The 21005-nt window shown below is 45.9% G+C and overlaps 1 protein-coding gene across 2 annotated transcripts in view; it reads left to right on the top strand.

The window, feature by feature from the left end:
• RAB31 (RAB31, member RAS oncogene family) overlaps nt 1–20684 on the top strand; it is a 70493-nt gene extending 49809 nt beyond the window's left edge. Inside the window, exons 7-8 of one of the 2 annotated variants that reach the window (XM_056521564.1) lie at nt 14868–14977; nt 18929–20684. In XM_056521564.1, coding sequence (XP_056377539.1) covers nt 14868–14977; nt 18929–19026 — 208 coding nt within the window. In that variant the 3' untranslated portion in view covers nt 19027–20684. The remainder of the gene's footprint in view (nt 1–14867; nt 14978–18928) is intronic. The other variant, XM_056521565.1, reaches the window with a different exon arrangement.
• Nucleotides 20685–21005: the final 321 nt, after the last annotated feature.

Raw genomic sequence — 21005 nt, 5'->3', positions numbered from 1 at the left:
TTCGTGTCTAAATTCTGGAGAGCTCTCTGTAAACAACTCAAGATTAAATTAAATTTTTCCTCTGCATATCATCCCCAGTCCAATGGACAAGTAGAAAGAATTAACCAGATCCTGGGTGATTATTTGCGACATTTTGTTTCCTCCCGCCAGGATGACTGGGCAGATCTCCTTCCATGGGCCGAATTCTCGTATAACTTCAGGGTCTCTGAATCTTCCTCCAAATCCCCATTTTTCGTGGTGTACGGCCGTCACCCTCTTCCCCCCCTCCCTACCCCCTTGCCCTCTGGTCTGCCCGCTGTGGATGAAATTTCTCGTGACCTTTCCATTATATGGAGAGAGACCCAAAATTCTCTCTTACAGGCTTCTTCACGCATGAAGAGCTTCGCGGATAAGAAAAGAAGAGCTCCCCCCGTTTTTTCCCCTGGAGACAAGGTATGGCTCTCCGCTAAATATGTCCGCTTCCGTGTCCCTAGCTACAAGTTGGGACCACGCTATCTTGGTCCTTTCAAAATTTTGTGTCAAATTAATCCTGTCTCTTATAAACTTCTTCTTCCTCCTTCTCTTCGTATCCCTAATGCCTTTCACGTCTCTCTTCTCAAACCACTCATCCTCAACCGTTTTTCTCCCAAATCTGTTCCTCCCACTCCTGTTTCCGGCTCCTCGGACGTCTTCTCGGTCAAGGAGATTTTGGCTGCCAAAAAGGTCAGAGGGAAAAATTTTTTTTTAGTAGACTGGGAGGGTTGTGGTCCTGAAGAGAGATCCTGGGAACCTGAGGACAACATCCTTGACAAAAGTCTGCTCCTCAGGTTCTCAGGCTCCAAGAAGAGGGGGAGACCCAAGGGGGGGGGTACTGTTACGCCGAGCGCTCCGGGTTCCCGCTCCTCCCCGGAGCGCTCGCTTCACCTCCTCCGCTGCAGCGCTCCGGTCACGTCCTCTGACCCGGGGCGCTGCGATCCTGCTGCTAGCCGGGATGCGATTCGCGATGCGGGTAGCGCCCGCTCGCGATGCGCACCCCGGCTCCCCTACCTGACTCGCTCCCCGTCTGTTCTGTCCCGGCGCGCGCGGCCCCGCTCCCTAGGGCGCGCGCGCGCCGGGTCTCTGCGATTTAAAGGGCCACTGCGCCGCTGATTGGCGCAGTGGTTCCAATTAAGGTTATCACCTGTGCACTCCCTATATTACCTCACTTCCCTTGCACTCCCTTGCCGGATCTTGTTGCCTTAGTGCCAGTGAAAGCGTTCCTTGTGTGTCCCTTGCCAGTGTTTCCAGACCTTCTGCCGTTGCCCCTGACTACGATCCTTGCTGCCTGCCTCGACCTTCTGCTACGTCCGACCTTGCTTCTGCCTACTCCCTTGTACCGCGCCTATCTTCAGCAGCCAGAGAGGTGAGCCGTTGCTAGTGGATACGACCTGGTCACTACCGCCGCAGCAAGACCATCCCGCTTTGCGGCGGGCTCTGGTGAAAACCAGTAGTGGCTTAGAACCGGTCCACTAGCACGGTCCACGCCAATCCCTCTCTGGCACAGAGGGTCCACTACCTGCCTGCCGGCATCGTGACAGATACATTTCCAATATTACTCCAGTGGCTCTCTCAGCTCCTTATTGTCAGAGATTCCTTCTTTTCTAGAGGTTATCAACATAATATTAATAATTTACAGCTGGTCTTACTCCCTCCTGGTGTCAAAAAGGGGTTCAAACTTCCATGTTTAGCTGTTTAGTTCCATGCAACACACAACCACCCCACCATTTGCCTATGGAGTGTAACACCTTTGTTTTTTTCCCTTTTTCTTTTTTTAATCCTTCCCCTTCTCTTTTCCTTCCCACTTCCTCTTTAATACCAGTAATAAAACTTATATTAAGGTCAAAATACAGTAGTCTGCACAGTCTGCCGCTGGGGTGCTTAAACCCCAGCTGTGAGTTTCAGCATTAATATACACATTATACTGTATATAAAGAAAGACAGGTTGCCAATACAACTTAGATATGTGCAGTCACAGGAGACAATTGTCTGTTTAGTAAGATTACATTTTATGTTCCATCTACCTTATTCTGCAGACCACACCCGGCAGTCTCCTCTTTGCAGTAGTTTGTTGTGCTACATGTGCTCACACAACCACCACCATTACCAGGACTACTTTGTGCTGTGCTTCTCTACCTGCATCGTATGTTGTCTGCAGCAGGAGCACTAATCAATCTCCAAGCTCCAGTGCATTGGCGCAGCATGCATCCCGGCACTTAACTTTTCTGCTGTCCACATCTTTCTGCCTCCTGCCGCCTCCCCAACTGTGTCCTATGCCGTTGCCATGTTACGGATTATCCTTCTCTATCCGGAGCTTGTGCAGCTCCATCCAGGCATCCAGCTTCCACACTATCTCACTGAGGTAACCAGCCAGCTCGCCGTCCTGCCGACAGGCAATGGGCGGTGCGATTCCTCACTGATCAGTTCACAGATATCACCCACTTCAGCGGTATCACACAAATTCACTTGGGAGTTCGTTGCCCCACTTGAAGGATGGCATCTAGCATGCACTTTTTCTCTCACTCTTCTGGGCACTCACCCTTAGTATCCCGGCCTTCTGGCTAGGATCGAGGAATTCTTATAGATCCAGCCAGATATCCAGGCTGTATCATACTGTGCACATCCACTTATTTATTTATCTTTATATCACTGTGTCCACGTTTTGTGTTCTTTTCATTCGCTAGGTTTGGTCAGGGTGCGGTAGCCTATTCCTCCTGCCGGTTTAGGAGAGGTGTGTGTGGCCATCAGGCTCCTCACCTCCCTGCCATGCCCCAGGCACCCTTGCTTCGGGGTGCCAAGCCGGTTTTACTGGCTCCTCAGTGACAACTTGGTTTTTGCCCGATTGTTTGCCAGGAGCACTTTCGGTGAAAGAGGACATTGTACGTGGAGCCTTGCAGGTGCCTTTTGGCCCGGAGGCAAAGTATTTGGTTCATAGGGGGGCCTTTCTCCTTTTGGAGAAGGGCTTGCGATGCACCGCATCCTCTTGCATGGTTTTTGTGTGAACACTTGCACTTACTTGCACTTGGGTGAATTTAGAGCACGTACCTCGGCTCTAAAATAAATGAACCCTTTTGTGCACAGACATAAATCCAAAGACTGTTTGGTACTTTAAAGTCCAAATACATAAAACTATGGTGTTCACTCACTTTTCCAATACTTAGAGAAAATATAATATACTCCTGTTGGCTCAAAGGTCCACACTGATGTGTTAGTACACAGCCTCTCCACCTTGGATGGTGTTTCCATGTGCCTTAGGAGGAACATACTGGATTAATTCTTTAGGATGCTTTCACACACCTGATCCACTTGGATGTAAAGTTGTAAATTCTTATGTATTTGTGATACACTGAAGCGTCAGGGACAGACCACTGGAAACAGTGTGCCTGTGCCTTTGTTATGCTGCCCTCAACAAAGGCAGTGTAGCATGTGTGAAAAGCTGCCTTTGATGCTTTTTTAAATGCTGATAAATTCCAGATGGTACAGGACTGATTCAGAAGCAGAATGATGTTTATGCATCTGATAGCAATGAAAAAAATAACTGCATGTGAAGTAAACTCAAATATGAAGATGACCATGTAAGAAACTTCTTTTTTTTTTTTTTTTTATCTTGAGGTTACCAGTTATGTTAATGGTGTGAAATCTAAAACATTGTGTGCAGCACTGCAAGGATTATGCAGGGCAGCCATCAGGGTGGGAAGAGCTGGTGCCCTAGTAAGGGGACCTAGGCCCAGCGACCAACGCCGCAACTTAATTGCTGCCCTGCTAAGTCGGCTGAACACAGAACAAGCCACAAGCACACACGTCCACTACAATCTTTACACCCTGACATTGCACAGAGCGGAACGTAGGATTCTTCAGTGAGCACAAAACTTCAGAACACCAAAGGACAGAGCAGTGTCACCCCCTAGTCTCTAGAGTAAAACACAGAAGTCTCACTGAAAGTTACAGAAATCAACAAGTGAAAGGGGTACTCCGGTATACAAGGAGATATATTATCACCATCCATATTGCAATCATACTGTTACTGACCAAACCTAGTATACTAAAACTAATATTACCTAAAGGGGTACTCCGCTGCTCAGCATTTGGAACAAACTGTTCCGAACGCTGGAGCCGGGAGCTTGTGACATCATAGCCCTGCCCCCTCATGATGTCACACCCCGCCCCCTCAATGCAAGTCTATGGGAGGGGGCGTGACGGCCGTAGGTCTGGTCAGTAACAGTATGATGGCAATATGGATGGTGAAAATATTTCTCCTTGTATACTGGTAGTATTGGTAATATCGGTCTTGGTATACAGGATTTGGTCTTTAACCTCTTAACGACGAAGGACGTATATTTACGTCCTCCGCCGGCTCCCGCGATATGCCACAGGGTCACGCGGTGTCCCCGCGGCATATTGGGTTGGTCCCGGCGGCTATCAACGGCCGGGACCCGCGGCTAATACAGGACATCACCAATCGTGGTGATGCCCTGTATAAACCCTTCAGACGCGGCGATCAAAGCTGACCGCCGCGTCTGAAGTGAAAGTGAAAGTGACCCGGCTGCTCAGTCGGGCTGTTCGGGACCGCCGCGGTGAAATCGCGGCGTTCCGTACAGCTTACAGGACACTGGGAGGGCCCTTACCTGCCTCCTCGGTGTGCAATCGACGAATGACTGCTCCATGCCTGAGCTCCAGGCAGGAGCAGTCAAGCGCCGATAAACCTGATCACAGGCGTGTTAATACACGCCAGTGATCTGTGTAAGAGATCAGTGTGGGCAGTGTTATAGGTCCCTATGGGACCTATAACACTGCAAAAAAAAAAGTAAAAAAAAAGTGTTAATAAAGTTCATTTAACCCCTTCCCTAATAAAAGTTTGAATCACCCCCCTTTTCCCATAAAAAAAATAAAACAGTGTAAATAAATAAGCCATAATATGGATTTTTAGGTGGAAAATTGAAAGGGTTATAATTTTTAAAAGGTAAGGAGGAAAAAACGAAAGTGCAAAAAACTGAAAAACCCTGCGTCCTTAAAGGGGTACTCCGGTGCTTACACATCTTATAATCCCCTATCCAAAGGATAGGGGATAAGATGCCTGATTGCGGGAGTCCCGCAGCTGGGGATGCCCGGGATCATGCACGCGGCACCCCGTTTGTAATCAGTCTCCGGAGCGTGTTCGCTCCAGGTCTGATTACGGTCGACCGCAGGGCGGTGCGTGATGTCACACGGGGGGCGTGACGTCACACACTGCCGGCCCTGCGGTCGACCGTAATCAGACCCGGAGCAAACACGTTCCGGGGAATGATTACAAACAGGGTGCCGCGTGCATGATCCCGGGTGTCCCCAGCTGCGGGACTCCCGCGATCAGGCATCTTATCCCCTATCCTTTGGATAGGGGATAAGATGTGTAAGCACCGGATTACCCCTTTAAGGGGTTAATAATATGATGGTAATATTTAGGTTGATAATATTCTTAGTCAGTAACAGTATGATGGAAATATATATGGTGATATTATTTCTCATTGTATACTAGTAAGATTGGTAATATCAGTCTCGATATAGAGGATTTGGTCTGTAATAATATGATGGTAATATTTGTGTTGATAATATTGGTCTCAGTATACAGGATTTGGTCAGTAACAGTATGATGGTAATAAGCATGATTATCATATCCCTCCTTGTATACTAGTATTATTGATAAAATTAGCCTTAGTATACATGGTTTTGTCAGTAAGAGTATTATGGTAATATGTATGGTTATATTTCTTCCTTTTATACTGTTATTATTCCTAATATTGGTCTTCGTATACAGAATTTGGTCAGTAACAGTATGATGGTAATATTTCCTCCTTACATACCTGTGTAAAAAATTGGAGTTGACCTCGAGGCCCACTCGGGCGGGCGGGCACCAGGGCAGCTGTGCAAGGTGCCCTGCAATTTCTGATGGCAGCCCTGCTGGTCCCATTCGGCTCCATCAGGTCCTCTAATCTTCTCTGTTCTTCCTGCTTCAGAGATGAATGCTTGGTATCCAAACACTGGTCAAGATAGGACACCGAGTGAACTCCAATGAGTGGACTCCACTGATCAGTTAGATATCACCCCTTTAACAGTTTGAAAATGTAATACTCAGATTTCCAATTGTTCTACTAAAGCTAGGTTTACTCTGCATTACATATACATTTTATATACTAGAAAAGGAAAAACAAGTATATGTTCACAGATGCCAAAAAGAGATATTTCTGTATGCCAGTGACTTACAATATAGAAAAAATACATTGCACCTTTTTTTTTACATATACAATTGCGTAGTTGACTACATTTTTGTATACAGCTAAATTAAATGTACTGTAACAGAAACCAGTAAACCGGAAACAAAAAAGCAGTGTGAACCCAGCCCTAACCAAACGTACAGATATGAGTTTTACAACAAGAAAATGGTCTATTAAACATGGGTACAATATGACCATCGAATATGACTTAGAATGATATTAAAGGGAAATTTTCTTCTTGGTAATAAACCTACTATTTTAAACAGTAATAAACCTACTATTTTAAACAGGAAGCGAGCCGCGGCCTCAAGCTTCAATCTTTTGGTAACCTCAAGCCTCTGGAATTTTGCAGCATATTGATTCTTTTAAAACAAGAGTTAGGCAATGGCCACAGGTAGGCGATTTATAATGTGTCAGAGACCTCTTGTGGCTCATTAAGAGAATGCATTTTAGATAAAAAGTGCAAATACTATCTCTAGCCACATATTAGATGAAATATTGCAAGTGATACATGTTTTATGCAGAATATTCCTAAGGAAATTTTAAAATCTAAGCCAAATGTTGAATCCATTTTGATGTTGTTTATGGGATAGTGGCACTGACAGCCAAATCCAGTGGTAATACAGTGGGCTCATGCTATGTCAAGAAGGCCAAAGAATGGCAAAGGAAGGTTAAGGGGGGGGGGGGGGGGGCACAGTGTTAAATGGGTTGTCCAGGAATTGAAAAAACAGACCTATTTTCTTTAAAAGATCACTCCATGTCTGTTTCCACTTTGGGTGGGGTATTACAACTTGGCTCAATTCACTTCAATGGACCAGAGCTGCAGAACCACACCCAACCTGGAGACAGACAAGGAGAGGTCTTTAAAGGAAATTATCTCTGTTTTTCTATTCCTGGATAACCCCTTTAAGTCTCAAGCTTGTTCTTTAACTTAAAATGACTCGCTGTTGTGGCCTGACTCATGTGAGTGGACGAGCAGTCTGAAGCTCTTCTGTGCAGCCTTAGAATATCCTTGGCATCCAGCTCCATTCTGCTTTTTGTCCCCTTATCTTCACTTTGTGAGGTCACAATTGGAATCCTAGTAAGGAGAAGAAGTCTTGTGGTGGTGGCTCCTCAGGGTTGCAAGCCAGACACACCACCAGCTACAGCCTCTACACCACCATCTACAGGGCTGCCATCAGAGGGGTACAGCCAGTACCCCAGTGAAGGGCCCTGGCTCCAAGGGCACCCAGGCCCCCTGCTGCACCCCCCTGCAGCAGCCCCAGCACAGAAGCAGAAGACATTGGGCTTTGTATGGCATGGCAGAGGACCTTTGATGATGTCATTACCATGTGATCGCACACATGGGTGGGAGGAGCCTGACTCCTGTGCTGTGGAGGCATAGGAAGAAGTTCCTGTATAGGGGAATGTGTTTATCATGAGAAGGTAACCCAGTGTTTCCCAACCTTTTTTTGGGCTCAGGGAACCCCTTGAAAAAAATGTTTTTAGTGGGTAACTTCTACCGAAGTTAACGAGCAAAAAAAAAAAAAAAGGGAAACAGCCGCAATGCAATATCAATTTACTGTGGGTATGTAGATTACAGTGCTGCTTTATACTGCTACTCACAAGTGACGTCTTCCAAAATCAGCATGGTTTCCTTCTCTTCTCTTTCTGGTCCGTGCCACCATGACAATTTCGTCCACACACAGTTCTTCACCGTTAAACCTGCAAAACAAACCTATTAGGCTCCTAATGTTTCCAGCATCAGACTCCAGATTCCCCTTTTACAAGTGAGGAGGATTAGAGGGGTGTATAGGTGTAAAGGGGTAACAGAGGTGTGCAGAAAGGTGTACATGGGTGACAGGTGTTTAGAGGAGTGTACATGGGTGACCAGGGGTGTAGAGGAATGTATATGGGTGACCCAGGGTGTAGAGGAGTGTACATGGGTAACATAGGGGTGTAGAGTGTGACAGAGGGGTGTACATGGGTGACAGTTGGTTGTAGAAGAGTGTACATGGGTGACGGGGGCATAAGGGGTTACAGAGGGGTGTGCATGGATGACAGAGGGTTGTAGAGGAGTGTACATGGCTGACAGAGCTGTTTACATGGGTGACAAGGGTATACATGGGTGACAGAGGGTTGAACATGGATGACAGAGGGGCGTACATTGGTGACAGAGGGGTGTTGGAGGTGTAGAGGAGTTTACATGGGTGACAGAGGGGTGTACATGGGTGACAGAGGGGTGTACATGGGTGACAGAGGGGTGTACATGGGTGACAGGGGGTGTAGGGTGTGACAGGGGGTATACATGGGTGACAGATCGTTGTAGAAGAATGTACATGGGTGACGGGGACGTAGGGGGTGACAGAGGGGTGTACATGGGTGACAGAGGGGTGTTGGGGGTGTAGAGGGGTGTACATGGGTGACAGAGGGGTGTACATGGGTGACAGGGGTGTACATGGGTGACAGAGGGGTTTACATGGGTGACAGATGTGTAGAGGAGTGTACATGGGTGACAGAGGGGTGTAGAGGAGTGTACATGGGTAAGAGGGGTGTAGGGTGTGACAGAGGGGTGTACATGGGTGACAGATGGTTGTAGAAGAGTGTACATGGGTGACGGGGCATAAGGGGTTACAGAGGGGTGTACATGGGTGACAGAGAGGTGTACATGGGTGACAGGGGTATACATGGGTGACAGAGGGGTGTACATGGGTGACAGAGGGGTGTACATGGGTGACAGATGTGTAGAGGAGTGTGCATGGGTGACAGAGGGGTGTAGAGGAGTGTACATGGGTAACAGAGGGGTGTAGGGTGTGACAGAGGGGTGTACATGGGTAACAGATGGTTGTAGAAGAGTGTACATGGGTGACGGGGTATAGGGGTTGACAGAGGGGTGTACATCGGTGACAGGGGGGTGTTGGGGGTGTAGAGGAGTGTACATGGGTGACAGATGGTTGTAGAAGAGTGCACATGGGTGACTGGGGCATAGGGGGTGACAGAGGGGTGTACATGGGTGACAGAGGGGTGTACATGGACGACAAAGCGGTGTTGGGGGTGTAGAGGAGTGTACATGGGTGACAGAGGAGTGTACATGGGTGACAGGGGTGTACATGGGTGACAGAGGGGTGTACATGGGTGACAGAGGGGTGTACATGGGTGACAGGGGGTGTACATGGGTGACAGGGGGTGTAGGGTGTGACAGGGGGTGTACATGGGTGACAGAAGGGTGTTGGGGGTGTAGAGGAGTGTACATGGGTGACAGAGGGGTGTACATGGGTGACAGAGGGGTGTAGAAGAGTTTACATGGGTGACAGGGCATAGGGGTTGACAGAGGGGTGTACATGGGTGACAGGGGGGTGTAGAGGAGTGTACATGGGTGACAGATGGTTGTAGAAGAGTGCACATGGGTGACGGGGGCATAGGGGGTGACAGAGGGGTGTACATGGGTGACAGAGGGGTGTACATGGACGACAAAGTGATGTTGGGGGTGTAGTCGAGTGTACATGGGTGACAGAGGGGTGTACATGGGTGACAGGGGTGTACATGGGTGACAGGGGTGTACATGGGTGACAGAGGGGTTACATGGGTGACAGAGGGTGTACATGGGTGACAGAGGGGTGTAGAAGAGTTTACATGGGTGACAGGGGGTGTAGGGGGTGAAAGGGGGTGGACAGGAGTGACAAGGTGGTAACAGAGGGGTGGACAGGGGTGACAAAGGGACAAAGGGGTGAATAGTGGAGGTTAGACATTGGTGATGGGGAGGTAGATTGGTGGGTGGTTAGAGGGGTGGTGAACATGGGTGAAAGGGGCAGACAAGGTGGAAATGGATGACAGGAAAGTGGACAAAAGTGAAAGGGGGTAACAGAAGGGTGACAAAGGGGGATAGACAGCGGTGACAGAGGGGAGTGGGTGCACTACCTTAATTAAAGGACATCTGTACTACATGAATTTTACATATTTCTGTGCCCGGGCTGCAAAAATAAACAAAATAAACTTTAACTCACCTTCCTACGTTCCCCCGTTGCTCTGGTACCGGCCTCACGGTCCTCTTGCTGCTTCCTGGGGACGCTAACGTTCAGGGCCAGATTAAGGCTGTCTGGAAGACGGAGCACTTCATTATGATGGGGCCCCCCCACCCCAACAGTTCCCCCACATTAGGTGTAGTATAGTTCCCCCGCATTAGCTTGTAGTTCCCCCACATTAGGGGTTCAGTACAGTTCCCCGCACATCAGGGGTGCAGTACAGTTCCCCGCACATTAGGGGTGCAGTACAGTTCCCCGCACATTAGGGGTGCAGTACAGTTCCCTGGAACATTAGGGGTGCAGTACAGTTGCCTGCACATTAGGGGTGCAGTACAGTACCCGCAAATTAGGTGTGCAGTACAGTTCCCCACACATTAGAGGTGCAGTACAGTTCCCCGCACATTAGGGGTGCAGTACAGTTCTCCGCACATTAGGGGGGCAGTAGAGTTCCCCCACATTAGGGGTGCAATACAGTTCCCCCACATTAGGGGTGCAATACAGTTCCCGCACATTAGGGGTGCAGTACAGTTCCCCCACATTAGGGGTGCAATACAGTTCCCGCACATTAGGGGTGCAGTACAGTTCCCCGCACATTAGGGGTGCAATACAGTTCCCCCACATTAGGGGTGCAATACAGTTCCCACACATTAGGGGTGCAGTACAATTCCCCCACATTAGGGGTGCAGTACAGTTCCCCGCACATTAGGGGTGCAGTACAGTTCCCCCACATTAGGGGTGCAGTACAGTTCCCCCACATTAGGGGTGCAGTACAGTTCCCCGCACATTAGGGGTGCAGTACAGTTCCCCGCACATTAGGGGTGCAGTACAGTTCACCAACATTAGGGGTGCAGTATAGTTCCCCCACATTAGGAGGTGTACAGAGTGGTCAGAGATTGCCAAGGGGATCTGGAGGAGAACAGAGAGGTCAGTGATGGACAAGGAGACCTGGTGGGGTACTGAGGGGTCCGGGCTAGACAAAGGGGTCTGGAGAAGTACAGAGAGGTGAGGAATGGAAAGAGGGGTCTGGAGAAGTACAGAGAGGTCAGAGATAGACAGAGGGGTCTGGTGGAGTAGAGAGGGTTCAGGGATGGACAGAGGGGTCTGGAGTGGAAAAGGGGGCTTGGGGAAGCGAACAAAATGGTTTACAAGGGACATAGTAGTGCATGACATATAAATAGCCCTATAAGTTGCAACTCTCTGGCTACTCCTATCATGCTGTGTAAGGGTTAAACTTGCTATAATAAACATACCTTACTGTTAAAAAGACAGGAGCAGACAAAAAAGTGATTCAAGTCCTGGGTCCTGATGATTTGGCCTCACAGCCAGAGTTCTTCTCCATGAGGATAGATAAGGTGTCATAACTTACAGCTTCCTCAGCGGCGGGCAGTATTGGCTCCGAGCTCAGACAAGGGAGGAGATTAGCCTGTCTCCCTCACTCTGTTGTGTGCTCCACAGCGTTTACAGGCCGCAGCTGCTCAGTATCCAGGGCAGGCAGGGGGATAGACCGACCTAGAGATGGCCCTGCACATAAGAGACAGTAGTAGATACTACTAGGGCATGTAGTATGAGCCGGGCCAGCCAGGGCAAGGTCTGTGTTAATAGTTGTGTTTTTATTTTTTCAGTCGGCCCTTACTGTTCTCCGGCCATCTGCTCTACAATATGGAGGGAGGAGTTTGTGCAAAGACACTGGAGGCTTACCTGCTGAACACACTGTGGAGGACGCACTTATCCTAAAAAGTCAGAAAGGATCACATTGTAAAGCTGAAGTGCTCCTTTCTCCCCTGCACTCCGGGGGCCTGGCAGGGACATACTAGATGTGCCTGGGCACGGCATGCTCCCAGTCCCAACAGTCTCCTCTCTTAAATTGGCAGAGGGGCTGATGTTCTTGCAGCGTCAGGGCCATATGATCACGTCTGCAGACAGGCAACCAGATGAAGTCCGGCGGGGGGGATACTGTTACCATCGGTCCCCCCACATGAATTTCTGCGGGGGATCTGTCCCCCCCGGTTCCCACGCCCATGAGGGACACAGGGATGTCCCGAATGTGACGGGGCCCCCCTGGGGGCACGGGGCCCGGAGCAGGCGCTCCATGAGCGCCAATGATGATCCGGCCTTGCTAACGTTACCGAGCCATCAGCGTATCACCGGCCCCAGCAATGTCCCGCTTCGGCCAATGATAGGCTGAGCGCACTGTCCTGTAAGGAGCCGGCTAGAGCTCCTTACATGACAGTGCGCTCAGCCTATCATTGGCCGAGGCGGGACATCGCTGAGGCCGGTGATATGCTGATGACCTGCCTACCAGCTTAGTGTCAGTAAGGTGGCAGGGTGGGATCAGAGGTGGAGAAATAAAGTGGCAGGGGGGATCAGAGGGTGGAAATAAGGTGGCGCAGGGGATCAGGGGTTGATCAAGGGGGAGGGGATAAAATTGCACGGGATAGCCGCTCGATTTGTAATGCTGATATTGGTATCTTGTTGTCGTAGGACGCGCAACGTGATATGTGCAATTGGCGGTACTGTAAAGGCTGCCCAGGGGGCCCTGTCCTAAGCTGTGTAAGGGGTCCCAAAATTTCTGATGGCAGCCCTGTGACAGCCTATTTGTACCATTCTATACTTCCTGTTGTATTTACATTGTTTTATCTCTGTGGGCCTGTCTTTAAATTTGATTTATTGGCCTTACCCTTAATAAAGGAATGGGGGGGGGGGGGGGGGGGTTGGTGCATTGGTTTGTTGTTATTGTATTTCTGTGTATATTTTTCTGGAAAAATGTATGATTTAAAAAGTACAAATACAAAGTCAATGCTGGCATATTTGTTGAAGAACACAAGCACACCAAGACTCAGCGGGCTATCGTGCCCTTGTAGACCCTGTCCCCCCCCCCCCCCCCCCCCCCCCCGTGGCTCCCTGAACCTATCCCCCCCCTCTCTTCTCCTCATGTTTCTGTGTGTGTTTTCTCCCCCTCTTCATGTCCCTCTGTTACTTTTTCTGATTTTGGCTCCTCTTCTGACTGCTCTTTTGTTCTACTACTCTCCTTCTTTTCAGGCCTTTCTTTCAGTGCTTTTTCTTTCACTCTGCCCTCTGTATGGGGAACGGATGACACCCCTTTCTGTTGATTCTGCTAGGAGTTCTTTCCTTTCTCTTTTTTGACTGATGACTCTCATATGAGATTGAACTTCTTGGTTTGTTGATTATTGGGTTGTTTTATTGTCTCACTCTACAGCCCCTGCAACGAGTACCTACGTACCCTATACGGGTTGCTCACTTTGTTTTGCTTTTTGTCCGCATTTGTATGATGGCTCTATTTGTTTATGCTAGGTTTTGTATGTTATTTGAAAATAAAATTTTAATATAAAAAAAATAAAAAATAAAAAAACAAGTACAGATATAAATCAGGGCAAGCAGCAAAAGCATAATATCAAGACAGTCCGGGTCTATCTGAAAATAACATAATATCCCCTTCACACACTTAAAAAAAGTAAAGGAACAATGATTTTTTGGCTCCTAAACACATGTCCACAATTTAGCAAATGTTAATTTTGGTTGAGTACAAAGTTAGTTCCAAGTTAGATTTGTGTCAGTTTCATTAAAGGGTTACTTCACCCCTAGGCATCTTATTCCCTATCCAAAGGATAGGGGATAAGATGTATGATCGCAGGGGGTCCCGCCACTTGGCTGCGGCACTCCAGACATCTGGTGTACGAAATGAACTTCGCTTTGTGCCGGTTGACTGATGTTGCGGGTTAGAGGCCCGTGACATCACGGTCACGCCCCACTCATGACATCATGGCCACGCCCTCTCAATGCAAGTCTATGGGAATAGGCGTGGCGGCCGTCATGCCCCCTCCCATAGACTTGCATTGAGGATGTGTGGCCGTGACATCACGAACAGGGCGTGTCCTTGACGTCACAAGCCTCCAGCACTGCACACGACGCTCTAAACAAACGCTGGGTGCAGCAGGGGCAGAGTACCCCTTTAAACTCTCAGAGATGTTCCCAACAGGACCCAAAATCCTTACCCTTGATGCTCTGTTGGGTGAACTGACTGCCACAGATATGTACCCCAGCTTACAGATAGAGAAGGCTCCGGATTGGCCTGTCTAGCAAAAAGTGGTAACAAAGTTAAGGGATCACAGGAATATAGGTGGACACTCCCAAAACCTAGTTACAGTACTAAAAGAATCTCATGCAGGAGAGTAAACAAAAGAATTGGGGTGGACCAGAAAAGCAGAAGTTAACTAAAAAAGGATAACACAGGTGAGTATAGTGTATTGTGTTACTTTATTATCCTAGCAGGTTGTGATTTTTTTTTTTTTTTTTTAAATAACTCGGATAACCCGTTTAATATATGGAACAAATTATACAACATATATTAATGTTGAAATGTCCAAAGCCTCATTATATTGCAGTAACTTTGTTACTACATTCCCACTGCCTGCATATTACATGCATTCGACTTATATACAGGGGACATATAGACACGTTTGTAGTGTATTCACAAAAAATAGTTGATTTTCCAGGAGATGTGATAAAAAGATATATATAAAAAAATAAACATCCACAGTCTGCTTCCAGAGTGAGAACTATAACATTCTGCATTATGTTTCAGGGAGGTATCAATAAAAGATGCTAAGGAATATGCTGAGTCCATTGGAGCAATTGTTGTTGAAACTAGTGCAAAGAATGCCATCAATGTTGAAGAACTCTTCCAAGGCATAAGTAAATATTTCACTCTATAACTGTACTCATTATATTTACATAACTTTCCAAGCACAGTGCTGTATAAATCGGTATTTGTCAGTTTTCTAAGCCAAGCGCCAACTGCTCATATTATTAAAGTATTCTCTAAGCTATAATCATACAATGTGATCTGCATTATGAAAGGAAAGTAAGAGCATTCTGTGAGTACTTTCTAGGGATCTGGCATGTGCCATCTAAATCTACTGTTGTGAATGAGACTAGTTTGGCAGCTAAGGCCACAAAAAGCATAAAAAAACAACTAACTGTTTTATACCTCACTGAAACCCCCAACTGATCCCCTGTTCACCCTTTGGTTGGCACTACAGTCTTACTTGGGAGTGGACGTCACGTGACCGCTGCAGCCAATCGGCGGCCTCAGTGGTCACGCTTTGATGGCTCCTATAACTAAGCAGTAATGCCAGGGGTACAGAGCGTGACTTCTGTGGCCGCTGATTGGTTGTGGTGGTCACATGAAATCTGCTTCTAAAGTAAGACCGGGGTACCAACAAAAGAGTGAAGAGGGGATCAGCAGGGAATTGGTGAGGTAAGTAAAAGTTAGTTTGGGGCCTTTTTTATTTATTTATTTATTTTTTTTAAGCATGGATAAATCCTATCCTAAGTAATTTCATTAAAGGGAACCAAACATTAGATATAACCATATATAACGCTTGGCAACATGTTATATATGGTAAAATCTTTATCCTTACCATCCCCGAGGGACATTTTTGACTCCAGGGATGGGGAGGATATGAAGTTTGTAAGTTATCCCCATCGCCCCATAAGTAGTCCCCTGTGCAGGGAGCCTTACTTACCTAGTCCTGTTGCCCCCTCAACGTGATTGATGGCCCATGTCTATGCTCTGCTCCATCTGCTTAGGTAGCAGGCCATCAATCATGTCGAGGGGGTGTTACTACAGCTGAGTGATGGGACTAGCTAAGTTTAGTGCCCTGCCCAGGGGACTACTTACAGGGCTGCAGGAGTAACTTACATACTTCATATCCTTACCATTCCTGAGGGCAAAATGTCCCCCGGGGATGGTGAGGGTAAAGATTTTACCATATATAATGCATTGCCAAGCATCATACAAGGTGGGCCATTTATATGGATACACCTTAATAAAATGGGAATAGTTGGTGATATTAACTTCCTGTTTGTGGCACATTAGTATATGTGAGGCGGGAAACTATTCAAGATGGGTGGTGACCATGGTGGCCATTTTGAAGTTGGCCATTTTGAATCCAACTTTTGTTTTTTTAATAGGAAGAGGGTCATGTGACACATCAAACTTATTGGGAATTTCACAAGAAAAACAATGATGTGCTTGGTTTTAATGTAACTTTATTCTTTCATGAGTTATTTACACGCTTCTGACCACTTATAAAATGTGTTCAATGTGCTGCCCATTGTGTTGGATTGTCAATGTAACCCTGTTCTCCCACTCTTCACACACTGATAGCAACACTGCAGGAGAAATGCTAGCACAGGCTTCCAGTATCCATAGTTTCAGGTGCTGCACATCTCATATCTTCACAGCATAGACAATTGCCTTCAGATGACCCCAAAGATAAAAGTCTAAGGGGGTCAGATCGGGAGACCTTGGGGGCCATTCAACTGGCCCACTACGACCAATCCACTTTCCAGGAAACTGGTCATCTAGGAATGCTCGGACCTGACACCCATAATGTGGTGGTGCACCATCTTGCTGGAAAAACTCAGGGAACGTGCCAGCTTCAGTGCATAAAGAGGGAAACACATCATCATGTAGCAATTTCGCATATCCAGTTGAATGGCCCCCAAGGTCTCCCGATTTGATCCCCTTAGACTTTTATCTTTAGGGTCATCTGAAGGCAATTGTCTATGCTGTGAAGATACGAGATGTGCAGCACCTGAAACTACGGATACTGGAAGCCTGTGCTAGCATTTCTCCTGCGGTGTTGCTATCAGTGTGTGAAGAGTGGGAGAAGAGGGTTGCATTGACAATCCAACACAATGGGCAGTACATTGAACACATTTTATAAATGGTTAGAAACTTGTAAATAACTCATGAAAAAATAAAGTTACGTTAAAACCAAGCACATCATTGTTTTTCTTGTGAAATTCCCAATAAATGTGATGTGTCACATGACCCTCTTCCTATTGAAAAAACAAAAGTTGGATTCAAAGTGGCTGACTTCAAAATGGCCGCTATGGTCACCACCCATCTTGAAAAGTTTCCCCCCCCTCACATATACTAATGTGCCACAAACAGGAAGTTAATATCACCAACCATTCCCATTTTATTAAGGTGTATCCATATAAATGGCCCACCCTGTATTTGGTAAAATCTAATGCTTGGTTCCCCATAAACATGTAGCAAAGTTAATGATATCTAACTGACTGAGTGTCCATTACTACTGTGCTGCCCCATTTTGCATAACAGGAAGGTTCCGCCCCCTCAATCCCCCATCTTGTTGTCGGACAGCTAATCCGTTCATAAGATGGTTCCCTATGGAGAAGCATGTGACCATAACGTCACTCAGCCTCCTCTATTGGAGTGCACTGTGTAGAAGAAACAATTGCAGGCTCAGTGGAGGAGGCTATTTCATGTTTATGCTCCTCCATAAGGTGCCAACTTATGGATGGATGAGTTGTCCAGCCTAGACAGCAAGACTGTGGATCAAAGGCAAATAACCTCCTCCTTGTGTAGAATGGGGCAGCAATGTAATAATGGACACTCAGTAAGTTTATATAATTAAATTTACTACATGTTTAATAAAATTATTAAAATGAATTGGGATTTTGGCTAGGTTTCCACAGAGATTTTTTTTCTGGCATTTTTTTGAAAACTGCCACCTCAGTTTATGAGCCAAAGCCAGAAGTATATTCAAAAGGAATGGGAAATATAAAGGAAGGATTTATACTTTGCCTTCCTGCTGGACCCACTTCTGACCTTGGCTCAAACACTGCAATGGCAGATATCCAAAAAATGCCAGAAAAAAAATACCTGTGTGGAAACTTAGCCTATTTGAGAAATAAATGTGAACTCCAGTTGGTTGCTCGGTTGACCACATTTTTCTTGTAGACATTTTAGATACTTGTTCGCAGTATAGTTTGTGTTTTTTTTTTTTAATGTATTCATTTTAGCCAAACAGAAGAAAGGAATATTCTACGGCATTATTAAGTTGCATTCTGTACAAATTCTACAAGGAACTGTGGCACATCTTGTCATATTCCATGTAAGGGTGGGTTCACACCACGTTTTTGCAATAGAGTTCCCGTATACGGTTTGAGCGTCAAAACCGTATGGAACGGTATTGCAAACCGTACTCACTGACTTTGTATTGCAAACCGCATGTTAACTGTATCATGCCTTTGCATACGTTTTGTATCCGTTACGGTTAAAGGCGTTTAATTTCCCGTACTTCAAACCGTAGTCTACTACGGTTTGAAGTCCGTTTGAAAAACCGTATTTAAACCGTATCCGTTTTTTATATAATGGTGGTCTATGAGAACCGTATTCAACCGGATACACTTACGGTTACATCCGGTTTTCACAATACGGTTTACGAATCTGCACATGCGCAGTTGGTTCCGAAAGTTCCACCAGCTTCTAGAATCTTCTATCTGGGAGTGTTTTCAGTGTAGAACCGTATGCAACCGTACATACGTTTTTTATTACAATGCGTTTTTTAACCAGAATCCGGCATATACGGTTGCATACGGTTTAGTATGGTTTTTAGCGATACGTTTCCTTAAAAAAAAGTGACACGGGAACTGGATTGCAAAAACGTGGTGTGAACCCACCCTAACAGAGGTATTCTCTGGCATACAGTGATTCACAGAGCCCCATACAGTGGCAGCCACAGTTGGTTGAGCAAGATAGAGCACCCAGAGATCATTGTTCATAGCATAGTTCACAAACATATTTTAACACATAAATGTATATTGCAGGTAGAAGAATCCCCCCACTGGATCCACAACAGAATGGCTCTAATGGTGCAATGAAGCTTGGAAGACAGTCCTCACAACCTACAAACAGATGCTGCTGATCTTACCTGTCTGTGTACAAGAAAGTACTGTATAGTAGTTCTGTTCACACAAGGAATGGATGCAGACACAGTAATTATTGGCCATTAAGTGGGAAGCAAATCTTTTCAAATATTTCTGTGTCAGACGTAAGTTTAGGCCCAGTTCACAGTATGCAATTTTTCCTCCACTTTAATTTGATCAAAAGCAGAAGACTACAAAAAAGAGACGTACTGTAACATTTAAAGCTTTATTTTTTCTTCTTTGGATTCCTTCCCAAAAAGTTTACAATTTTTTCCTTTACTTTAGTTTAGCCAAACGTAGGAGGTTACAAATAGAAGTATCATTTAAAGCTTTATTATTCTGTTTGGATCCATTCCCAATAAGGGTATACTTACCGTATATACTCGAGCCGTATAAGCCGAGTTTTTCAGCACGATTTTTCGTGCTGAAAACGCCCCCCTCGGCTTATACTCGAGTGAACTCTCTGTCAATCCCTTCTCAGTGCAGCCTTTGTCAGCATCCAGCCCCCCCACCCCCTTTTGTTTTGTACTCACCTCCCCTCGGCGGGAAGGTAGGGTGAGCTGGTCCGGGCCATTTATGCTGCAGGGACCGTCTGGTGGAGAGGGTTAGTCGTTGCGGGCTGTCCATCTTCTCCGGGAGACCCTCTTCTCCGCTCCTGGCCCGGCCCCGGACTGGTGACGTTGCCTTGAAGACGACGCACAGGGACGTTTATGCAGCATAAACAACCCCCCGCTCAGATATATAGAACCAATTTTCAGTTATATGAATCTCTGCAACAAGTCCAATGTTTGTGAATTTACCCTTTAACCACACAAAATTTATCAACATGTAAAGTGTGAACTGATTCTTAGATTTAACATTATTGCACTTTTTGTTTTTTAACCCAACTGTTTTACCTATACTAAGCAAATACTGTAGCTAAATGTCTTGGCTTTTTAATTCTTGTTCTTATTTTGGTTTACATTTTTCTTTGTTTTTGCTATTTAAAAAAAAAAAATAGCAATATGGATATTTACAGTGAAGTGCAACTCTTTTATTATGTTTTTTTTTAAAAAGGAACCTTGAGTTATTAGTAATTATTCCAACAATAGTATTTAAATAAAGTGGAGGTATCATAGGAACACAAAGGCAAAAACTCACAGGTAGGCTTTCATTTTACCACAGCAATTTGAGAAATGAAAATTGAGCTGTGATTGGTTGTTATGGACAAATCAGGCAGCTTTTTGTCTCAGCGAGTTTTCAAAAATCTTGGCCATTTGGCAGCAAAATATGTTCCCCTGTAAGTCTCTGATTCCCAACTATGACAGATTATATTTTTTTCATTCAATAAACTTTATTATAGTAAACTAAAACAAATGGAGGAGGGAGGGAACAGGAAGAAAATAGGAATTGGGGTGAGGGATAGGAAAACATAAACAATCACCAGAATATATACAGCAATTGGAACAAGGCAGACGTAAAAAGCTTGGTGAGCCGGAGCACCAAATCAGTCTGGAAATTAATGGCAATGGTAGGCAAAATAAAAGCAAAATATAAAGAAAAGTCCAGCCTGAGCTACAAGGCTGTAAGGTGCAGGTATAAAGGAGGCGGGCACCACAATACTAATATATATATATATATATATATATATATATATATATATATACAGGTGAAAAAGAATCTACGTGGATAAACAAGATAACTGCAACATCCTAATGGATGTTAAAGGGGTACTCCGGTGGAAAACTTTTTTTTTTATCAACTGGTGCCAGAAAGTTAAACAGATTTGTAAATTACTTCTATTAAAAAAATCTTAATCCTTCCAGTACTTATTAGCTGCTGTATACTACAGAGGAAATTATTTTCTTTTTGGAACACAGTGCTCTCTGCTGACATCACAAGCACAGGGCTCTCTGCTGACATCTCTGTTCATTTTAAGAACTGTCCAGTGTAGGAGAAAAATCTCCATAGAAAACATATGCTGCTCTGGACAGTTCCT

Source organism: Hyla sarda, chromosome 5 (genome assembly GCF_029499605.1).
Source record: "Hyla sarda isolate aHylSar1 chromosome 5, aHylSar1.hap1, whole genome shotgun sequence".
Taxonomy (NCBI): Eukaryota; Metazoa; Chordata; class Amphibia; order Anura; family Hylidae; genus Hyla; species Hyla sarda.
Note: the sequence above shows the minus strand (reverse complement) of the source record. Positions and strands in the feature narration are given on the sequence as shown.